Source organism: Ustilago hordei (assembly GCF_900519145.1).
Source record: "Ustilago hordei strain Uho2 genome assembly, contig: UHO2_contig_02, whole genome shotgun sequence".
In the NCBI taxonomy this organism is placed as follows: domain Eukaryota; kingdom Fungi; phylum Basidiomycota; class Ustilaginomycetes; order Ustilaginales; family Ustilaginaceae; genus Ustilago; species Ustilago hordei.
The window spans coordinates 195987-216523 of NW_024545252.1; the positions used below are offsets into that span (position 1 = coordinate 195987).

General features: G+C 50.6%; 9 protein-coding genes across 9 annotated transcripts; 2 read left to right on the forward strand and 7 right to left on the reverse strand.

Annotated features, from left to right (window-relative positions):
• Positions 1-527: 527 nt before the first annotated feature.
• Positions 528-815, reverse strand: UHO2_00835 (uncharacterized protein; the record flags this gene model as incomplete). The annotated part of the gene is made up of 1 exon (XM_041553303.1): positions 528-815. The coding sequence occupies one exon, from the start codon at positions 813-815 to the stop codon at positions 528-530; it is 288 nt and encodes a 95-aa protein (XP_041409237.1).
• Positions 816-1777: 962 nt separating this feature from the next.
• UHO2_00836 (uncharacterized protein) lies at positions 1778-2065 on the reverse strand (the record flags this gene model as incomplete). Its single annotated transcript, XM_041553304.1, has 1 exon — positions 1778-2065. The coding sequence occupies one exon, from the start codon at positions 2063-2065 to the stop codon at positions 1778-1780; it is 288 nt and encodes a 95-aa protein (XP_041409238.1).
• A 249-nt stretch (positions 2066-2314) lies between these two features.
• Positions 2315-3739, forward strand: UHO2_00837 (uncharacterized protein; the record flags this gene model as incomplete). The annotated part of the gene is made up of 1 exon (XM_041553305.1): positions 2315-3739. One exon carries the CDS (start codon positions 2315-2317, stop codon positions 3737-3739), a length of 1425 nt encoding a protein of 474 aa, XP_041409239.1.
• Positions 3740-3846: 107 nt separating this feature from the next.
• On the forward strand, positions 3847-7473 carry UHO2_00838 (uncharacterized protein; the record flags this gene model as incomplete). Its single annotated transcript, XM_041553306.1, has 1 exon — positions 3847-7473. The coding sequence occupies one exon, from the start codon at positions 3847-3849 to the stop codon at positions 7471-7473; it is 3627 nt and encodes a 1208-aa protein (XP_041409240.1).
• An 861-nt stretch (positions 7474-8334) lies between these two features.
• On the reverse strand, positions 8335-8622 carry UHO2_00839 (uncharacterized protein; the record flags this gene model as incomplete). Its single annotated transcript, XM_041553307.1, has 1 exon — positions 8335-8622. The coding sequence occupies one exon, from the start codon at positions 8620-8622 to the stop codon at positions 8335-8337; it is 288 nt and encodes a 95-aa protein (XP_041409241.1).
• A 4317-nt stretch (positions 8623-12939) lies between these two features.
• UHO2_00840 (uncharacterized protein) lies at positions 12940-13714 on the reverse strand (the record flags this gene model as incomplete). The annotated part of the gene is made up of 3 exons (XM_041553308.1): positions 12940-13166; positions 13237-13458; positions 13579-13714. The coding sequence occupies 3 exons, from the start codon at positions 13712-13714 to the stop codon at positions 12940-12942; spliced, it is 585 nt and encodes a 194-aa protein (XP_041409242.1).
• Positions 13715-14399: 685 nt separating this feature from the next.
• Positions 14400-14837, reverse strand: UHO2_00841 (uncharacterized protein; the record flags this gene model as incomplete). Its single annotated transcript, XM_041553309.1, has 1 exon — positions 14400-14837. The coding sequence occupies one exon, from the start codon at positions 14835-14837 to the stop codon at positions 14400-14402; it is 438 nt and encodes a 145-aa protein (XP_041409243.1).
• A 1019-nt stretch (positions 14838-15856) lies between these two features.
• On the reverse strand, positions 15857-17923 carry UHO2_00842 (uncharacterized protein; the record flags this gene model as incomplete). Its single annotated transcript, XM_041553310.1, has 1 exon — positions 15857-17923. One exon carries the CDS (start codon positions 17921-17923, stop codon positions 15857-15859), a length of 2067 nt encoding a protein of 688 aa, XP_041409244.1.
• A 1493-nt stretch (positions 17924-19416) lies between these two features.
• On the reverse strand, positions 19417-20484 carry UHO2_00843 (uncharacterized protein; the record flags this gene model as incomplete). Its single annotated transcript, XM_041553311.1, has 1 exon — positions 19417-20484. The coding sequence occupies one exon, from the start codon at positions 20482-20484 to the stop codon at positions 19417-19419; it is 1068 nt and encodes a 355-aa protein (XP_041409245.1).
• Between the last annotated feature and the right edge of the window lie 53 nt (positions 20485-20537).

Sequence of the window (20537 nt, forward strand, 5' to 3'; positions counted from 1 at the left end):
GCAAAGGAGGGCCAAGCACAGCCACGAGGAGGACCAAGCTCAAGGAGCAGGCACAGCCACGAGGAGGACCAAGCTCAAGGAGCAGGCACAGCCACGAAGAGGACCAAGCTCAAGGAGCATGCAGATGGTTACCACTCAGGGGCTCGAGAGACAAGAGCCAAAGGAACTGTCACTGATCAAAGGAGGAGGAGCAGTGTCGAAGGAGTCGACACCAGGTCATGAGGAGGAGGAGCAGTGTCGAAGGAGTCGACACAGCTCAAGAGGCACAGGGGTGCCAAGCAGGAGAGGCCCCTGAGCAGTACTCGATGAAGAAGGTACTCTCTGGAGAGAGAGCAGGAGCAGCATCGCTGGCGATGCTGAGAAGAGGTATATAACCATGCTTTCTCATCAATAGGTCGAGTGGATCCTCATCCACTCTACTCACCATAACTAGTTATCACTTCAGCATAAGTATACATTAGTTTCAGTCAGCATAGCAGCAATCTATCAAGGTTGCTCCTCATCGTAGTGTGTGTGTTGTATCACCACTACCTGACGTCCGAAGGCGCCCATAGCAGGTTAGCGGTCCGGATATAGATAGAACCGAAGGCAGTAGTCCACTGCGGTCCGGGGATCACTTCAAGCATCAAGTCAACACACTGGACACTCGTGTTGACGCCACCAACCTTATCACCAACACCATCAACCTCATTATCATCGACGCCACCAACCTTATCACCAACACCATCAACCTCATTATCATTGACATCACCAATCTCATCACCAGCACCATCAACCTCATCATCATCAACACGCACACCAGACCTTGGTGTCATCATAACATTGATATTGATCGTGCCGAGCTACCCCTGAACGGAGTGTCCACAGAGGTCAGCCGAAACCTACGATAGTATATACAACAAACGCCACCTGCTGTCACTGCACAACTTGATAGTCACCGAGTATCTCGACAGACCGACCTGGGTTTCAGGCGCGAGACCCCTGACAGCAGGTTTCAGCTGACCACTGGGGACACTCTGTCCAGAGGTAGCCCAGCATGATCAATAACCAATAGATACATTGAGATGACACCTGTCATGGGCCTGGATGCTCAAGAAGCAGGAGGGTCACTGGTTCATATGGAAGGAGCACAGGTATCGAAGACCTAGTCGACACCAGTAGAGAGCATGGTCGTAGTGCAGTCTCCATGGAGACCATGGACTCCTATGGACTCACATGCAAAGGAGGGCCAAGCACAGCCACGAGGAGGACCAAGCTCAAGGAGCAGGCACAGCCACGAGGAGGACCAAGCTCAAGGAGCAGGCACAGCCACGAAGAGGACCAAGCTCAAGGAGCATGCAGATGGTTACCACTCAGGGGCTCGAGAGACAAGAGCCAAAGGAACTGTCTCTGATCAAAGGAGGAGGAGCAGTGTCGAAGGAGTCGACACCAGGTCATGAGGAGGAGGAGCAGTGTCGAAGGAGTCGACACCAGGTCATGAGGAGGAGGAGCTGTGTCGACCAAGAGGCACAGGGGTGCCAAGCAGGAGAGGCCCCTGAGCAGTACTCGATGAAGAAGGTACTCTATGGAGAGAGAGCAGGAGCAGCATCGCTGGCGATGCTGAGAAGAGGTATATAACCATGCTTTCTCATCATCATAGGTCAAGTGGATCCTCATCCACTCTACTCACCATACAACTAGTCAATACTTTAGAAACACAAGTACTCATTAGTTACAGTCAGCATAGCAGCAATCTATCAAGGTTGCTCCTCATCGTAGTGTGTGTGTTGTATCACCACTACCTGACGTCCGAAGGCGCCCATAGCAGGTTAGCGGTCCGGATATAGATAGAACCGAAGGCAGTAGTCCACTGCGGTCCGGGGATCACTTCAAGCATCAAGTCAACACACTGGACACTCGTGTTGACGCCACCAACCTTATCACCAACACCATCAACCTCATTATCATCGACATCACCAATCTCATCACCAACACCATCAACCTCATTATCATCGACATCACCAATCTCATCACCAACACCATCAACCTCATCATCATCAACACTCACACCAGACCTTGGTGTCATCATAACATTGATATTGATCGTGCCGAGCTACCCCTGAACGGAGTGTCCACAGAGGTCAGCCGAAACCTACGATAGTATATACAACGAACGCCACCTGCTGTCACTGCACAACTTGATAGTCACCGATACCGAGACAATAGCTGTCACACAGTTTGATAGTCACCGAGTATCTCGACAGACCGACCTGGGTTTCAGGCGCTAGACCCCTGACATTAGAGTGGATCGTTCAAGCAGCTCCTCACGATCACCATGACGGACCCAGACCTCAACAATAAGCTCGATAGACTACTCACTCTATTGGAAGCACAGCTAGAGCTTACCAGACAGGGTCATCGAGAGGAACGATTACAACGAGCTCAACTGAGCAGGGAGGAGACAATGGACCTCTCTCACTCAGAAGACCAAGCAGGAGGAGGAGATGAGTCTATGATAGGAGACCCACATACTCCTACTCCGGCTCCACGACCAAGACGAACAGTCTCATTCAACCTGGATGAGCAGGAGGACATCAACTACGAGAAGTATGCTTCACCTACTGGGCCAAGATATGTCAAGACTAAGCTGGACCCCTACAGCAGGACTAGGACGGACCCTTACCCCCTGGACCACGAGGAGGATACCAGCATCATGGCAGAGCTTAACCGGTCAAAGCCCATTGCCACCCCCTTTCCAAAGTTCAATCCCCGAGACATGGAGATCTTCATTCTAGAAGCCGAAGCATGGTTTAAGTTCAACCAGGTGTATGAGCAGTCTAGGATGATCAATCACATGGGTGCTCAACTGGAAGGGACAGCAAGAGAGTGGTGGACCTCCAAGCTCCGTATTGATAGAGCTAGAGAAGGAAGGTTGTTCAATGATTGGCACTACTTCACAGAGCGACTGTCAGAGCAGTTCAACCCACGCAATGCTAGGATGGAGGCATACAACAAGCTGTTGGCTCTCAGACTCACAAGTGATACTCCTGGTGCCGCCACACGTCATGTAGAGCGGTTCAGAGACTTGGAAGGACAGGTCAACCTAGATGACAACGAGCTAGTGATTGATCTCTTCAGAGGTAGTCTCACTCGCAGCATACAGGAGAAGTTCGAGAGGAATCCACCTGGGAAGAGATGGGAGTGGTATCGAGAGGTTGAGGAGATCAATCGACAGAGGATGCTACTACAGCAGTCCTCGGCTAGACACTCACTCCCAAATGCCACATCACCTCCACTAAGAACTGGGTCTCGGCCAAATCAAAGTTCGATCCCCATCCGACAACCCACTCAAACTTATCCAGCTCGATCACCATCACAAGCAACTACACAAGCAACTATACAAAACCTAAACCGACCCCTTCCTCATCATCCCACCCAACCCTCGAAGCAAGGAAGCCCTGCTCCATCAGGTATCAACACCTGTCATGTATGCAAAGGTATTGGCCATTGGGCCAGAGACTGCCCCAGCAGGAGGGTAGACCCTCTTAGCTCTCGACCCATGGGACCAAAGGTTATGGTCACCATAGCAGACCCCTTCGAGGAGGCCACCGACTCAGGAGATGGCCACACAGGCAGCACTGAGACGGGTGACCCCGAGGCCATGGACCTCAGCTCATACCAGCAACCCATGGACCCCGATCACGAGGAGGAGCACAATGATGATGATGACGAGGGAAACGTCAGTGGGGTGATGCACTGATGGCATGCATTGCTCTACAAACCTCCTCGCCATCACTCTGTATATATCAAGATTGTCAAGTATGTTTCTCTACCAGTGGAGGCAAAGCAGTACTGGAGCTCTCTGGAATGGTTCAAGACCATCCTGCTCGGATACTAGCTGATACCGGTGCTGGTTTGTCCATAGTCTCAGATTCTTTCATTAGTAAGTACCAAATACCCACAAAACCCATAAAAACAAGATCGATCCATGGTGTCACCGGGCACCAACTCTCCATCAATAGTTCTGCGAGCATGCAGGTATCTATTGGTACACACAATCTGGGTGTGGTCGAAGCTTCAGTGGCCGACACTGCGGACTATGACCTCATCCTGGGGTTCACTGAGCTACGGAGGCTCAAACCCACCATACAATGGGATACGGGCCAGCTGGAGTTCAAGACTCAGGAGCAGGACCGACCCCCTAGGAGACCCCCTGAAGCAGCAAGAGCAGGGGACCTAACCATGAGGAGACCAACCCTTCATGGTAACGAGTTTGTCTCAGCAGAGCGCATACTACGAGCAGCTCTGGAAGATGGACCCATAGGGTTCATGCTGTTAGAGGAGCCACCATCATCACTCCCGGCCTTTGGTTTTGTACCTACAGGCGCAGACAAAGGAGTCGAGATGGAGGTGGAGGTAGATAAGGTGGTGACGGCTGCAGACATACCAAAGCCATACCAACACCTGCAAGATGTGTTTGATGAGGTGGAAGCAGACAAGCTGCCCCATCATACCGAGCATGATCTCCACCTCGAGTTAATAGAAGGAGGGAAGCCACCTCAAGGGCCCCTATACCTTAAGGGACCCAAGGAGATGTCCGAGTTGAGGAGGTACTTGGATGAGAACCTCGAGAAGGGGTTCATAAGACCATCGAAGAGCCCGGCACGATCACCGGTGCTCTTCGTACCAAAGAAGGATGGAGGTCTCAGACTCTGTGTGGACTACAGAGGTCTCAACGAGATCACTGTCAAGAACAGGGCACCATTGCCCCTCATCGAGGAGCAGCTGTTCTTACTCAGGAAGGCAAGGATCTATACCAAGCTAGACCTTAGAGCAGCATACAACCTCATCCGGATTGCTAAAGGAGATGAATGGAAGACAGCTTTTGGCACTCAGTTGGGACTCTATGAGTACCTAGTGATGCCCTTTGGCCTAGCCAATGCTCCGGCTCACTTCCAGTCATTCATCAATGACATCTTCCGAGACATCATTGGGATATATGTGGTAGTATACCTAGATGACTTCCTGATCTTCAGTGACACTGAAGAAGCACATGTGAAGCATGTCACTGAGGTCCTTACTCGCTTAAGGAGCAACAGGCTCTTTGCTAAGCTGTCAAAGTGTGAGTTCCACACCAAGACAGTTGAGTTCCTGGGGTACATCATCAAGCCAACAGGCATAGAGATGGACCCAGAAAAGGTGCGCACTGTCAAGGAGTGGCCAATGCCGGAGTCAATCCATGACATCCAGAGGTTCCTGGGTTTTGCCAACTTCTATCGAAGGTTCATAGCCCACTTTGCTCGCATAGCCAAGCCCTTGACAGCACTGGTAAAGCCTATAGAACGGTTCAAGAAGTTCGAGCTACCAGAGGAGGCCCAACAGGCCTTCCACAAGCTCATCCAGGCCTTCACATCAGCAGGAGTGCTTCAGCACTTCGACTACCACCTTCCAACAAGGTTGGAGACTGATGCAAGTGACTTTGCTATAGCAGGAGTACTCAAGCAGGAGCATGAAGGACGATGGCATCCAGTGGCCTTCTACTCTAGGAAGATGTCTTCTGCCGAGAAGAACTATGAGATCCATGACAAGGAGCTCCTAGCTGTGGTCGCCTGCCTCACTCAGTGGCGACACATGCTAGCTGGACTACCGAACCAACTGGTCATCCTCACTGACCATGAAGCCCTCAAGTACTTCAAGTCACAGAGACGCATCACAGGTCGACAAGCTCGATGGGCAATACTACTAGCAGACTTCGACTTCATATTGCAGTATCGACCAGGAGACAAAGGTGGTGAACCCGATGCTCTCACCAGAAGGACAGACATGCAACCAGCCGGTGAAGAGCAGGATCACAATGTGAGGCAACTACTGCCTCCTCGAGTGTTCAAGGAGACAGCAGACCATGACTCGCTCCTAGTGGCCCCCATGATCTCGATGGAGTCCATAGCATCAAAAGGTCTCAAAGACCTGGTCAAGATCTTCCAGCCTTTAGACCAAGAGCTACAGGAGATACATAGGAAGAAGCCTTTCGAACTCAAGGATGACCTATGGTACAGTGGAGGAAGGTTGGTTATCCCCAAGGTGATCATGCCAGGGAGGACCAACAACCGACACTCAAGGAGTGCCAAAGAGGTAGATGGACAGTCTCTCTCTGTAGAGCATCTGCAATTCATGGTGATGACCCAATGCCATGATGGTATCACTGCTGGACACGTAGGAAGAGATGCTACCATCAAGGCAGCTCAACGACATTACTGGTGGCCAAACATGACAGCTTGGATTGCAGACTATGTAGCAAGTTGTCCTGTATGTGCTAGGTACAAAGCTCCTCGTCATCGTCCATATGGTTTGCTACAGCCACTAGCAACCCCAGACAGGCCCTGGGGCTCCATATCCCTCGACTTCATTGAAGGACTACCACCATCAAAGAAGTATGACTCCAAGACCTATGACTCTATCCTAGTCATCGTCGACAGGTTAACCAAGTTTGCCATACTAGCTCCAACCCATAAGACAGTCACAGCCAAACAGACTGCAGTATTGCTATATGGACACATGGTTAGACTCTTCGGATATCCAGATCACATGGTCTCGGACCGAGGCAGGCAGTTCATATCAGGAGCATGGAAGGCATTTGCAGAGCAAATGGGTGTGAAGCACTCACTTAGCACGGCCTACCATCCTCAAACTGATGGTCAGACAGAGAGAGTCAATCAGGTCATAGAGCAATATCTCAGGATGTACTGCAACTATGAGCAGAATGACTGGGCCAACCTGCTGGACACTGCGGCCTTTGTATACAACAACACGGTCCACAACAGCATTGGTGTCTCACCATTCTTTGCATGCTATGGATGGAACCCCAAAGCTCATCCTGACATCCCTCAACGACTAGGAGTCAATGATCCAGGTCGCTTCGAGTACCTCATGGATGGAAAGGAGCGTTGCAAGTACCTCCAGGAGCAGATCAGAGAGGCACAACGTAGATCAGTAAACCAGTATAACAGGAAGCACAAGGACATCGAGTTTAAGGTGGGTGATATGGTCTATATCAACCGACGAAACTGGAAGACAAGGAGACCCACACCCAAGTTAGACACCCGGTTTGCAGGACCCTACCCAGTTCAGGAACGGGTAGGACGCCGAGCTTATCGAATCACATTGCCAGCAAACCTTAGGGTGCATGATGTGTTCCATGTCTCCATGCTCGAGCCAGCAAGAACAAGTTCTCTTCCTCAACGTGCTGAACAGCCCACCATACCATCACTTCCAGATGAGGACCTCGACTTCGAAGTCGAAGCACTCATCGACAAGCGTTCACACAATGGGACTACGGAGTACAAGGTGTTGTGGAGAGGGTACTCAGAGGAAACTGCTTCATGGGAACCAGTAGAGAACCTCAACTGTCCCGACCTCATCCAGGAGTATGAGGTGTCGGAGGGGGGACGAGTGAGTAGACAGAGTGGGGAGAGGAGGAGAGAACAGGAGGAGTAGAGAGAGGAAGAGAGAACAGGAGGAGTAGAGAGAGGAGGATGACGTTGAGAGAAGGAGGAAGGATGACGGGGACGATGTTGTCAAGGAAGAGGAGGAGTCAGCATGAACCAGACCAGAGCATGCCTCGACGGAGCTCGGCTCTTAAGAGGGGGGTAGTGTCATGGGCCTGGATGCTCAAGAAGCAGGAGGGTCACTGGTTCATATGGAAGGAGCACAGGTATCAAAGACCTAGTCAACACCAGTAGAGAGCATGGTCGTAGTGCAGTCTCCATGGAGACCATGGACTCCTATGGACTCACATGCAAAGGAGGGCCAAGCACAGCCACGAGGAGGACCAAGCTCAAGGAGCAGGCACAGCCACGAGGAGGACCAAGCTCAAGGAGCAGGCACAGCCACGAAGAGGACCAAGCTCAAGGAGCATGCAGATGGTTACCACTCAGGGGCTCGAGAGACAAGAGCCAAAGGAACTGTCTCTGATCAAAGGAGGAGGAGCAGTGTCGAAGGAGTCGACACCAGGTCATGAGGAGGAGGAGCAGTGTCGAAGGAGTCGACACCAGGTCATGAGGAGGAGGAGCTGTGTCGACCAAGAGGCACAGGGGTGCCAAGCAGGAGAGGCCCCTGAGCAGTACTCGATGAAGAAGGTACTCTATGGAGAGAGAGCAGGAGCAGCATCGCTGGCGATGCTGAGAAGAGGTATATAACCATGCTTTCTCATCATCATAGGTCAAGTGGATCCTCATCCACTCTACTCACCATACAACTAGTCAATACTTTAGAAACACAAGTACTCATTAGTTACAGTCAGCATAGCAGCAATCTATCAAGGTTGCTCCTCATCGTAGTGTGTGTGTTGTATCACCACTACCTGACGTCCGAAGGCGCCCATAGCAGGTTAGCGGTCCGGATATAGATAGAACCGAAGGCAGTAGTCCACTGCGGTCCGGGGATCACTTCAAGCATCAAGTCAACATACTGGACACTCGTGTTGACGCCACCAACCTTATCACCAACACCATCAACCTCATTATCATCGACATCACCAATCTCATCACCAACACCATCAACCTCATTATCATCGACATCACCAATCTCATCACCAACACCATCAACCTCATCATCATCAACACTCACACCAGACCTTGGTGTCATCATAACATTGATATTGATCGTGCCGAGCTACCCCTGAACGGAGTGTCCACAGAGGTCAGCCGAAACCTACGATAGTATATACAACGAACGCCACCTGCTGTCACTGCACAACTTGATAGTCACCGATACCGAGACAATAGCTGTCACACAGTTTGATAGTCACCGAGTATCTCGACAGACCGACCTGGGTTTCAGGCGCTAGACCCCTGACAACACCAAGGTCTGGTGTGAGTGTGCTTGCACTGACACAAGTGTCCAGTGTGCCAACTGAATGATTGAATGATCCCCAGACCACAGTGGATGACTGCCTTTGGTTTCTAATGATCAAGAGAGCCAGACCACAGTGTGAACCGCCTTCGGATGTTGTCAAGAAGCGGTGATACAACACACTCGCTAAGTAGATGCAATGCTCTGCAATTGCAACTGTTTGATGGAAAACTACTAAGTATACTTATGTCGAAGTTATAGCTAGTAATGTGTAAGGTGTAGAGTGGATGGGGATCCACTTGACTACCATGAATAGAATGCATGTCTTATATTGACACCTCTTGCAGCGTCGCCTGCGATGCTGTCCCTGCTATGCCAAGAGGTGTACTCCCTTCCTCGAGCACTGCTTCGTCACTGGAATGGAATTCCGTTCTCCAAGTCCAGAGCACTTGGGAATGAAAATGCTTATACTTCAGTGTTGTGTGAATCAGGTACACCAGCTAAGGGACTAGCTGGTGTAGTGGTTTTGCTGCTCACTATGTTTTGGTTTGGTTACCCGATTCCTGACCCATGACATGCTTCTCCTGCTCCTTGTGGATGAGGAGACTGTCTCAGTGTTGCTTCATCGTTTGATAGGGGTTGTCCCTGCTCATCCTAGTGGCAGTGCTCGCCCCCTTTCATCTTGCTCCTGATGTTGGTGCCCACCTCCTTGCACCTAGTTCATTGTTGTGTAGGGCCCCTACCTCATCAGGTGGTGGCCCATTCCTTGTCCATTGTCCTCTTATTGCAGGATCAGTGAGAGAAGCATCTTCTAACTAGTTTCCATGAGATCTGTCATACAAGTGTGGTACTACTGATCCCAACAGATTCTGTAGTAAGACCTTGCACCTGCCAATCTTGACAAGTTCTGTCATAGAGTGCTTGATCCTACCAATCTTGCTGAGATCTGTTGGAAACCTTTCTTCACCTGATCCACGATTGCTGTGCATGGTCTCTTCATATGGTTCCAATTCTTCCTGCGCATCCATCCGGTCCCATGACACTATGCTATGATAGAATGAAAGTATATATGTGTTTGTGCAGTGTTGCCTGCGACACTGCTCCTGCTCCTCCTGGGAGTGTCAACACTTCCTGACTGATGATGCTCCCTCTTCTGGGCAGTGTCGATCCTTTTTAACACTGCTCTTTGTCCTTCTGGAAGTGTAAAACACTTCCTGAGCACCGACACAATTCCCTGTGTCTTGTGAATGCTCCTGACCTCATGGACCCTTCTATTGTCCACCTCCTGACCTTGCAGTTGCTTCCATTGTTCACCTCCTGACCTTGTAAACACTGTCATAGGAGCCAGATGCGCAGGAGGCAGGAAGAAGTTGAAGTCATATGAAGGAGCACAGAAATCACAGGATTGGGCTAAACAAAAGCTTAAGGAAGAGTTCACTGAGATCAGTAGTAGAAACAATCCTATGGCATAACTCATCAGGATCCATAGGAACGAAGTCATTACTACAGAGTTCAGTGGGAATCGTAATATCACGCTGAGTATGACAGATCTCATGAGAATCGGTCAGAGAGGCAACCCATTGCCAATACGACGAGGGGGATACCGTACAGGGGGAGGACATCTGAGGTCGCCACTGGATGAGGTAGGGGCCCTACACGACATTGAAGTCAGCGCCAGCAGGTGGGCAACAACGACAGGGAGTAATGAGAAGGGGGCAAGTCACCACTCAGATGAAGTGGGACTGGCTCCTGTCAGAGATGAAGCAGCACAAGGCCATCCATCCACAGGAGACAAGGGATGTGAAAACCATGAGCAGCAACCTAGTGTGGATGGGAAAACAGTGGGAAAGTTGAGGAGGAGACATGGAGTTGAGAAGGCCTCACAGGACAGGAGCAGTGTCACAGGTGACACTGCTAGGATAGTATATAACTATGTGTCATGGACCTGGGTGCCCAGAACGAGGAAAGACCGAATTTCATATGAAGGTAGCACAGGAATCGTGGAATTGGGTAGATCGTAGGAGCTGCGACAGAGTTCACCGAGATTGGCAGTAGAATCAGCTCTATGGCAGATCGCAGCGAAATCGGCATGAGCATCATTGATATCATGAATCCCACCAGAATCTGCAGCAAGCGAGATTGTGTGGCAGATTCTGCAGAGATCAGTAGTAAGGATGTCTGTATGATGATTCACACATGAGAGGGACCGAGCTCAGTGACACACAGATGGTTACCACTCAGGGGCCCACAGGACAGGAGTAAAAGAGAACCATCACCGGTCAGAGGAAGGAGAGCTGTGTAAAGGACACCAGCGAGAGGGACATGAAGAGGAGGAGCAGTGCTGATGAAGTCGACACAGCTCAGGAAAGACAGGAGGGACAAGGCTTGATATGGAGGAGGGGCCTCCTTGGAGATCCCTGTACAGTACTCGATGAAGAGGGTACTCTCTGGAGAGAGAGAGCAGGAGCAGTGTCGCTGGCAATGCTGCGAAGAGGTATATAGTCATACCTCCTCATCACAAATGGTTGAGTGGATCCTCATCCACTCTACTCATATCATAAACAACTAGTATTACTTTAAGCATAAGTATCATTAGTTTATAGTCAGTATAGTAGTAATCAATAGATTGCTCCTCATCGAAGCACATGTGTTGTATCACTGTTTCCTGATGTCCAAAGGCGGTTCTTAGCAAACCAGCAGTCTGGATAATGATAGAACCAAAGGCAGTCATCCACTGTGGTCCAGGGATCACTTCAAGTGTTAGTCGACACACTGGACACTCGTGTCAGCATCATCAATCCATACTCACACCAGACCATTGGTGTCAATATCAAGTTCACTTAGAGTCATATTGTAGTTTGATTGTGCTGAGCTACCTCTGGATGGAGTGTCCACAGCAGTTAGTCAAAATCTGTCATAACAACAATACAATTACAGATTCCAATGAGAAAGGTGACAGAGATGGCTCTGTTGCATAATTCACTAGGAATCGAAATACCATTAGCACTGTCACATAACTCGACAGAATCGGTGATAGTATCAATACTACCACAGATCTCAGGTTTCAGGCGTGCGACCGCTGACACCATGCTCCTTGTCATAGCAAGTGAGTGGATTGCCATCCACTCTACACCATACATAACTAGTTATCACTTTAAGCATAAGTATACATCAGTTCAGTCAGCATAGTTGCAATCAAGTAGATTGCTTCCATTATATTGCATGTGTTGTATCACTGCTCACTGATGTCTGAAGGTGGTTCATAGCAAACCAGCAGTCTGGATAATGATAGAACCAAAGGCAGTCATCCACTGTGGTCCAGGGATCACCTCAAGCACTCAGTTGACACACTGGACACTTGTGTTGGCACTACCAATCATATCACTCACACCAGACCTTGGCATAGTCACAATACATTCATTGTTATTGATTGTGCCAAGCTACCTCTGGACAGAGTGTCCACAGCAGTTAGTCGAAACCTGCAATAGCAAAACCACTACTACATCTTTGGGCAAGAAAAGTGATAGTGACTCCTCTACTACATATCTCAACAGGAACAGTAATACTTCAAGCATTGTCACATATCTCGACAGGATTCGTAATAGATGCATTTCTATTACAGATATCAGGTTTTGGGTGCATGACCGCTGACAGACACTTCTATTGTCTATTCCCTATCCTGTGTGCTACCATCTCCCCATGTGGTAACCTTACCATGTGTTCCTATGCTTGGGCCTCCCCCTATGTATGTCCAAGCCCCTTATTGTGGTTTGCATGGCTAAACCAGTTGAACTAGCTCGTTATGATTGTTTCTACTGAAAACAATTGTAACTCTGCAGTACTACTGTTTTCACTTTTTTGTGTGCAAATTGTGCATCCATGCATGTCCAGGATTCTTCTGCGCAGACCCTGTGACATTGCGCACACGAATCGAGGGATCGGGCGAGTAGTTGGGTTCCAACAGAGTTTGTTGGGATCAACGGGAGAGAGACCTTACGACAGAACTCGTTGAGATCGGCGATAGAGGGACTGTATAACAGATCCTGACGAAACCAAGCAAAGGTAGCCACTGTCATAGGGCTGGATGCGCAGAAGCAGGAAGAATGGATGTCATATGAAGAGGAGCACAGGAATCACAGGAATGGGCAAAATAAGGGTTACAGCAGAGTTCATCGAGATCTGTAGTAGAAGTGGTTCTATGACAGATCTCGCCCAAAACGGCACAAGCGGGAGGTTACTACAAATCCCACCAGAATCGGTAGTATCTTGATCATAGGATTCAGTTGAAGTTATGTGATACACCTCTTCGTCTGGGCCACGTTCTAGCTCCTTTCGTACTGGTGTATGGTAGATGCAATGCTTGGATTCCAATAGACTAAGACTACAATAATGTGAGGATATATATACCTTTGCTTTGTTCATGAGACTTGCTATTCACACCCTGTGAACTAGGTGTGTTGTGATGAGCCTTGGCATTTTCCTCCTTAGTCTTGGCATTCCTCTCTCTAAACATGTCCTGATTGGTTGCCACCAAATTTACTATGCATGCATGATCCTCGGCCTGTTGGTGGTTCGGCTCTCCTGCATGTTTGTCATTCCAGTGCAACTTTAACTGATTCTCATGGAAATCTGTTGTATTAGATTTCTACAGCAGATTCAACATAAGGGAACATTCCTGCACTTCTCACAGAAATCTGTCATACTAGATTTCTATAGCAGTTTTCAGGTTTCTGGCGCGCGACCGCTTACATGCTGTTCCTGTGATCTCCTCCCACATCATTGGGTTGACCCCATTGACATAGATTCGCAGCTGCCTTTGCCAGGTGTAGTAGCCGCTGCTACCTTGCAGCACTGGCGGCGCTGCCATGGACATCATTGTATCCATTTTGATTGACCTTGCTGCTGGTGTTGCTGATTGCGCTGTAGATGATGCTATTGCTTCGAGCCTTTTTATGGCGAGCTACACTTGCTTCAGCTGTTTGATGGCGAGCTACTTGGTGGTCTCGAACCTTGTTGGTGAGCCGGTTACTGTTGCAACTGAGGGTTGTTACCCCAGGAGCTGATCTAACTGTTGAAGTTCGATAAGGTCGAAGAGCCTAGTAACCGCTAGGTCCGATAATCTGTTGAAACGAGTGGCAGACTTGAATGGCAGAACGCGGTTTATTACGTATGTCGACGATAAACAGTATGTACAGACAGATGGGTGGGTCGACAATAATGGAGAATAAACTAACGAAGCCTGGTGCTTTTATACGTCTTACCCTGTGGACGATACAGTGACATGTTGGAGTGAAGGACGAGTCTGAAACATGACAGGGCAGTGCAAGAGACCATGCAGAGATAAAGCTCAGGCTTCTATCTCCTCCTGACGCTTATCTTCGGCCTGATACGATCATCGGATAGACCGACAACCGGCTTGATACGAGCCGATACAAGCACAGCCTTCCCACACAAACAAGGTCGAAAGGAGGTTGTCATAGCTGTGAGCGTGCGTATATTCGACGGTCCCGTGCGTCGAGACCAAAGTAATTTTCTACAGTCATCGCTCAGCCTAAGTAGAGTTGGCTGACTTAGACACTAGTCTCAGCACCCTTCCTCTCGTTATCCCTAGGCACGTACGCCGGAGGGGGAGGGCCAGGAGGGGGAGCGTAGAGCGCTTCATCGTCGTTGTTTCGAGGTGGAGCACCGGTGGGTGGGGCATAAGGCTGACCCGCGCCTGTCTGTCCATATGGTGACTGACCGTAAGGACTTGGTTGTGCGCCGCCGTAGCCGCTATTATATCCCTGCTGGTAGTTGGTCGCTTGAGGCTGGTTGTTCTGGTACATTGGGATAGTGGCGGGCTGCTGAGTGAACCTTCTTCTGCGACGACGAGCAATCAAAGAGAGGATGATGATCAGAGCAATGATTGCGACGGCAATGGCAACACCGATACCGGCCCGTGCGCCGTAGCCGAGACCTCTATTGCGACATGGGTAGTAACTTGTGTAGCCGTTGCAATAATAAACCATGATTGATGTGTGAGGCTGCAACTAGCAGCGGTGAGACCAGTGGATGTGGTTGACTTGGTGTCGAGCTCTAGTGGCGTCGAGTTGCGATGTGCGAGGTCTGCTTTACTCTAGGTAATGAAACGGATCGAAGCTAGTGTCCTTGGTGTAGAATGGTAGCCGACGGATTTCCTCGATGAAGCAAGTGAACTTCAACGTTCGTGGCAAGTGATACTGTGGGTTCGGATGATGATGGTGGTGATGGTCCTTAAGCAAGGAGGGTGAAAGAACCGACAACGTCTTCCATCGACTGTGGATGGCGTCAAAAAGGCTGAGTCTTGGTCAAGTTGCCGAATACTGCCCTTCTACAAGGCCTTCTTGGCGCTGCAGGGACGGCTTGATGCCGTAAAGTGAGTGTCTGAAGGAGTAAGTGGAGGCTGCTACTTTACGTGACATTGCTCTTTCGCCTTGCATCTGCGCGGTTCTCTGGCCGCTGCTGTGATTGTGACTGGACTGTGACGTGACTGTGACAAGGCTTTTTCGCTTTCTTCAAAAGCGGCCGTGCTCCGAATTCCGCTCTCTGCTCAGCTGAAATTCCCGACAAAAAGGTGGTGCTCGGCTTGCATGACCGTCGTTACCGCCTATTCCCAGCTTCTTAGGCGATTCTTCACAGCCGCATGTTGCTACGTCATTTGACGGCATTCGACAAGGATTGGCCGCTCGCTTCATCGCTTTCTTCAGCCAACGCCCCCGCGATGCAATCATTTCAACTCAAGTCATAGCCGTTGACGTCTCAGCCTTCTGGACCCTTCTTTTCGCTACTTTGCTCTTTTGGCCGTTGATATCATGACTCAAAACAGAAGCTTCTATCAGGAACGCTAGCTTTGTTGATCAAGGTTCAACGAATTCATTTCATTCGACAGCATCAGCAATGTCGAGTCGAGTCAAGCAGCATTGAAAAGATCTAAATCAGTGACAAAACTGTGGAGTGGTAGCATTTCGGAAGATAGCTTTGACAAGATGAGTCCGAAGAAGACTTGGGATCACAATCGACTCTTGAACACCCTTGTATCGTTCCCATCACCAATCCTACCCAGCAAATGACGTCCAATATAAGGGTTCACGAACACCTCCTCAGGATCATACCTTTGCCTTGTAGCCAAGAAGTCGTTCCAGTGTGGGTAAAGCTTCGATAGTTCCGTCGGCGAGCAAGAGTGTGCCTTAGCCCAGTGCGGTCTGCCCGAATAATGCCTCATCAGATCCTCGAACTTGGCAAACAGCTGACGGTATCGAACAGGCTTGTTGTAAGGTCTGTACTGCACAATGCCAATGTAGCACGTCTTGCGACCCTGAGAATGACTGAGCCAGATACCGTCTGCATCGGTGAAGCGGATTTCGACAGGGAAGTGGATACGGTCACCGTCCGAATTGGCTTCTTCTTCATCCAGCCAGTCTCGCATAGCTCGCATGGCGGCGGCTGCACGGTTGAAGGGAATGGCCCATTCATCAGTGTACTGAGGGAAGAGGCAGTCCACGTTGAAGATGCGATCGGAGCGGCCAACTTCTGCCCAGACCGGGTTGGAAGGGGAGAGGGTTCGGGGTGCGGGAGAGTCACGAGGCAAGGCGTTGAAGTTGCCAGCTGGGATACTTTTCTGCAAGAAGGCGAGGCAAGGTTCGCCTTCGGTGGAGGCACCAACGCCGCCGCTGTGAGCGAAGGACTGGCGGATGTCTTGGATCAAACGCCGCTCGTTGGTGGAGTTGTCGGATACAATGTCCTCGCTGGGCTCGACGGCCTGAGCCTCGGTTGTAGCTGCGATCTTGTTTCGCTGCGACGATGCCGGTCGCGTCGAACTTGGCTCAGGGAATGCAGGATGCGTGAGAGAATGGATCCATCGAACGACTGTCGGGCTCCATTGCTTGTTGAAGCGAGATGTGTAGAGCAAGAACTCGGTCAAGCGGTGTCCAACAAGAGAAGCCTTGATGCGAGCTGAAAGGCCTGGAGCTGGAGATGCTTCTTCCGTGGTGCGGTTGGCACGTAGCATTGTGATCCTCTTGACCTGCGGGAACCACAACAGTCTGACGTGCTGTGTTGACGCTGCCACCTGTTCCAACACCAACTGGGCCTGCCTTGTCTCCTCGTCATCCTCTGGGTCCATCCGAGACATGCGGTCAGCATCACGATTTGCTGTTGCAGCGATAGGGTGGATCTCGGAGGCATCCGCGGCACGATACGAAGGACGGTAATGCTCCGAGCAGAGAGGAAGACGCTTGTTCTTGCTCAACAGGCATCCAATAGCTGCTCCTGCGTTGTTGTGGGCGTCCTTTGGCACAGCCGGGAAGCCAGTCTTGCTACCGAAGAGCGAATCGAAAGTGAGCTCCTCCGAGTACTGCTTGAGGTTGAAGGCATTCTGGACCCTCAGCGTCACTGAAGTGATGAGACCGGTCGATCCAAGCCCGCACAGTGTTGCGTTGAACAGATCTGCATGCTGCTCTCTACTACATGTGAGGTGTTGCGTACCCTCCGGGAGTGGGCTGAGGATCGTAAGCTGCGAGACGTAGGTCGATACCACAGGAAAGAGAATGCCTGTTCCGTGAGTAGCTGTCGAGATGAGTCCTGCAATTGTCTGTTCCGAGATCGAGCCGACATTGCACACGGCAAGACGAGGCTGTGCTGAGTCGAGCGCTTCGTGAATGTCGGAGATGTAGGTGCCTGCAAGAGCTGTAACGGTGTACTCGGAGTGGTTGATGTCGACGATCCCGTTGAGACCCTCCATTCGCATTGCCCATCCTGTAGTGAAGGGAAGATCGCTGGGACTGTGAGCGCGACCAATGGCACGAAGCTGGGTGCCTCGACGACGAGCCAGCTCGACGACGGCAGCGCAGTGGGTCACTGTAGTGGGAGCGAAGACTCTAGCAGGGATGCTGACAAAGGATCGACCCCAGTTCTGGAATTTGGACTTGGGAGAGCTGGAGGGTAGCACGATGGGCTTGACCAGCTTCTCGAGCTCAGCGGTAGACTGCTGGAGGAGGCTCGCGTCGACGTGAGTCGAAGGCTGCTGCGCCGAGGTAAGCCCTGGAGTCGTGAGCATAACTTTTGATGTTGAGGCCATCTTGTGTTGCGTTGGCGAGGTTGATTCTGTAGTTTCTGAGTGCCTCTTGTCCTTGAAATCAGCTCCTCGAATGGCGAATCTGTGAGAGCAGCTCGTGATCGAATGGAAGTGGCTTGGCACTCTGAACGATGGGAGGAGAGCTGTGAATGGATGTGTGAAGGAGGGAAGGTGGATATTGCTGGATGGAACAAGGTGCTCCGCCGTGAAGAGGTGTCCAAAGAACAACAGCTCACCAAAGATGGACCCATGTCGACAGAAAACTCAGCTGATCGCAATGGCATAGTGCGGTTGATGCCTCTCTCACAATCTCACGAAGAGGAGAGAGATGGTTCGGACGCAAGGAGAATTTCGGATTCGGAGGGAAAAAACACAATTAGTCAGATAGAGGCAACAGAGCAGTTCATCCTTGCCATGCCAAGGTGGAGGCTTTGCAGGGAAAATCCGAAGTCGAAATCGAAGTCGAAATCGAAGTCGAAATCGAAATCGAAGTCGAAATCGAAATCGAAGTCGAAATTAATTTTTGTGCCGAGCGCTTGCAGATCTGAGCAGCGTCTTCAGAGAGGCCACGTTTCATAGCCGCCAATTTTGCATTTCAGCACGGCACGCGTCCTTCGTCGACAATTCTAGCGGGCGGCAGTCATGCAAAATTACGCAATACGCTGCAGCTCGCAGATTTCTCTCACTGCGGTTCCAATTGTCATCGGGCCCCATTTTACATCGGGGTCTGCTTGTCCATCGATCTGTCCCACAGCGCCAAACTACTCAATGTATAGCCGACACAGCATACGTGTCACGCCTGGGCACTCTCTCGTGGGTTGGAACGCATCGAAACGGAAGCCAAAATCGTCACATTGTTGCTTGGCTTTGCTGTCGATGTCCGAGAGCGTTTCTGTCCCGTACCTGTTCGACATCGATAAGATGAGTCGCTGTTAGACAAGCTGTAAAAGCTTTTGGCGCCAAGCCTCTGCTTCGCACTTACTTTTCAGGCTCTTTTATTCCGTTAATGAGCAAGATGCTGTGCTGTTCTGTTTTCGCCATTCTGATAAGAAGCCTGGTGGTGAAGGTTAGCGATGGTCGTGGTCATGTCACAAGAGCTTCGCCTTCGGTCCATGAGTCTATCTCAGATAAGCTCAGTGAATATCGCAACTTTACGGCCCAAGGTTGTAGACCATGCAGTCTAGCATGTCAAGTGTGGGGCAGGACGGATACTGGCGGGAAGAAAGTAGTGTCGAGTGAGGATGTTCGAAGTCCGCGAAAAATAACCCAAGTCAGTACCCGCCCCTAGCCGACTCGGCGCTGTCCAAGATTGCTTCCCTGCATTCTTCCTAGCCGGCAGACAGGCTCACACAGCAAAGCAATTCAATCAAGCCCGCTCGCATCGATTCAATGTGGGGTGAGCATCTTCTATTGCAATTCCCAGAGACAAACGCACGGAGATCTGACTATGAGAAAAACGACGCCTCTACAAGTACGACAGAGTACTGGCGACATCCTCAGATGTTCTTGACACGGCCCGAGCCCGGAGCAGGAGAGCGATTAGGTTTGCCACCATGACTCGACTTCAGGACCTTGTCGTTTGGGCGAGGACCTGGTTGAGGGTTGCCCGGGTCGTTACCGTAGACGCCGGCAAACGCGATGCTGTTGCCAAACTTCTGACACTGTCCAGGCTTCCACTTCTGTTCAGTAACACCCTTTTGAGAGCATGCATGATAACCCGTCTCGCCGTTAAAGTCATAGTAGCTTGGGCTGAAGATAGGATTAATTGTGTCGCCCTGAGGCGAAACAGCCTTGAAGGACTTAAACCCGTCTGCGGCGAGCGGAGTGCATTGAACAGTGCTGTAGATCTGCCTCTTGGCGCGCCCAGAGCAGTCGTCGTTGGGGTAGAGATAAATCACTCCTCCACCTCCCCAGGATACGCCATTCAAGCAAACAGAGTACTGATCGGCGTGAGCAACAACACGCTTGTTATGCTTGTTGCACTGAGAAGCGCTGGATTTGATTGGGATGTTAAATGGGTTCCAAACATAGCCTCCCTGGTTGAGAAGCGATTCGGACCTCGTAGACCAGACGCCGACACGACCCACCTCGAGGTTAGGGAAGGTGACGCAGGATTTGCTCTGGTAGGCTTTGCGTGTTTCAGCAGCTGACATGAAAGCCATGTTCTGAACGACTGTGTCCGACTCTTCTCCTACAGCAAAGCCGATACCAATGTCCGCGACTGTGGCAAGGACGCGAATCGACCCGAAGGGTTTCTTGACCGAGTGAGCCACGGCGCCCTCGGACAGCATCTGCTTGTTTCCTTTGATGAAGGCATTAGGAGTGGTCTTGACTAGTTGAAGAGGCTGGGAGCATTGAGTGTCTTCGAAGAAAGCGACTTGGACGATGGGGCAATTCTTAGGGTCAGAGGCAAACTCGGTCCAGCATTGGGAGCCGTCGGACAGAGCAGAACGCTTGTCTAAAGGCAAGTTCGAGTGTTGGACGCTGCCAACAGCACCAAGCGGGCTGATGGTGACAGCAACGAGGAGGGCCAAGAGGAGAGCAGTTCGAGTAGCAGGTAACATATTGCTTGACGTTTGCAGGCGTTGGAGTGAGTTGGGAGCTATTGTTCGTTCTG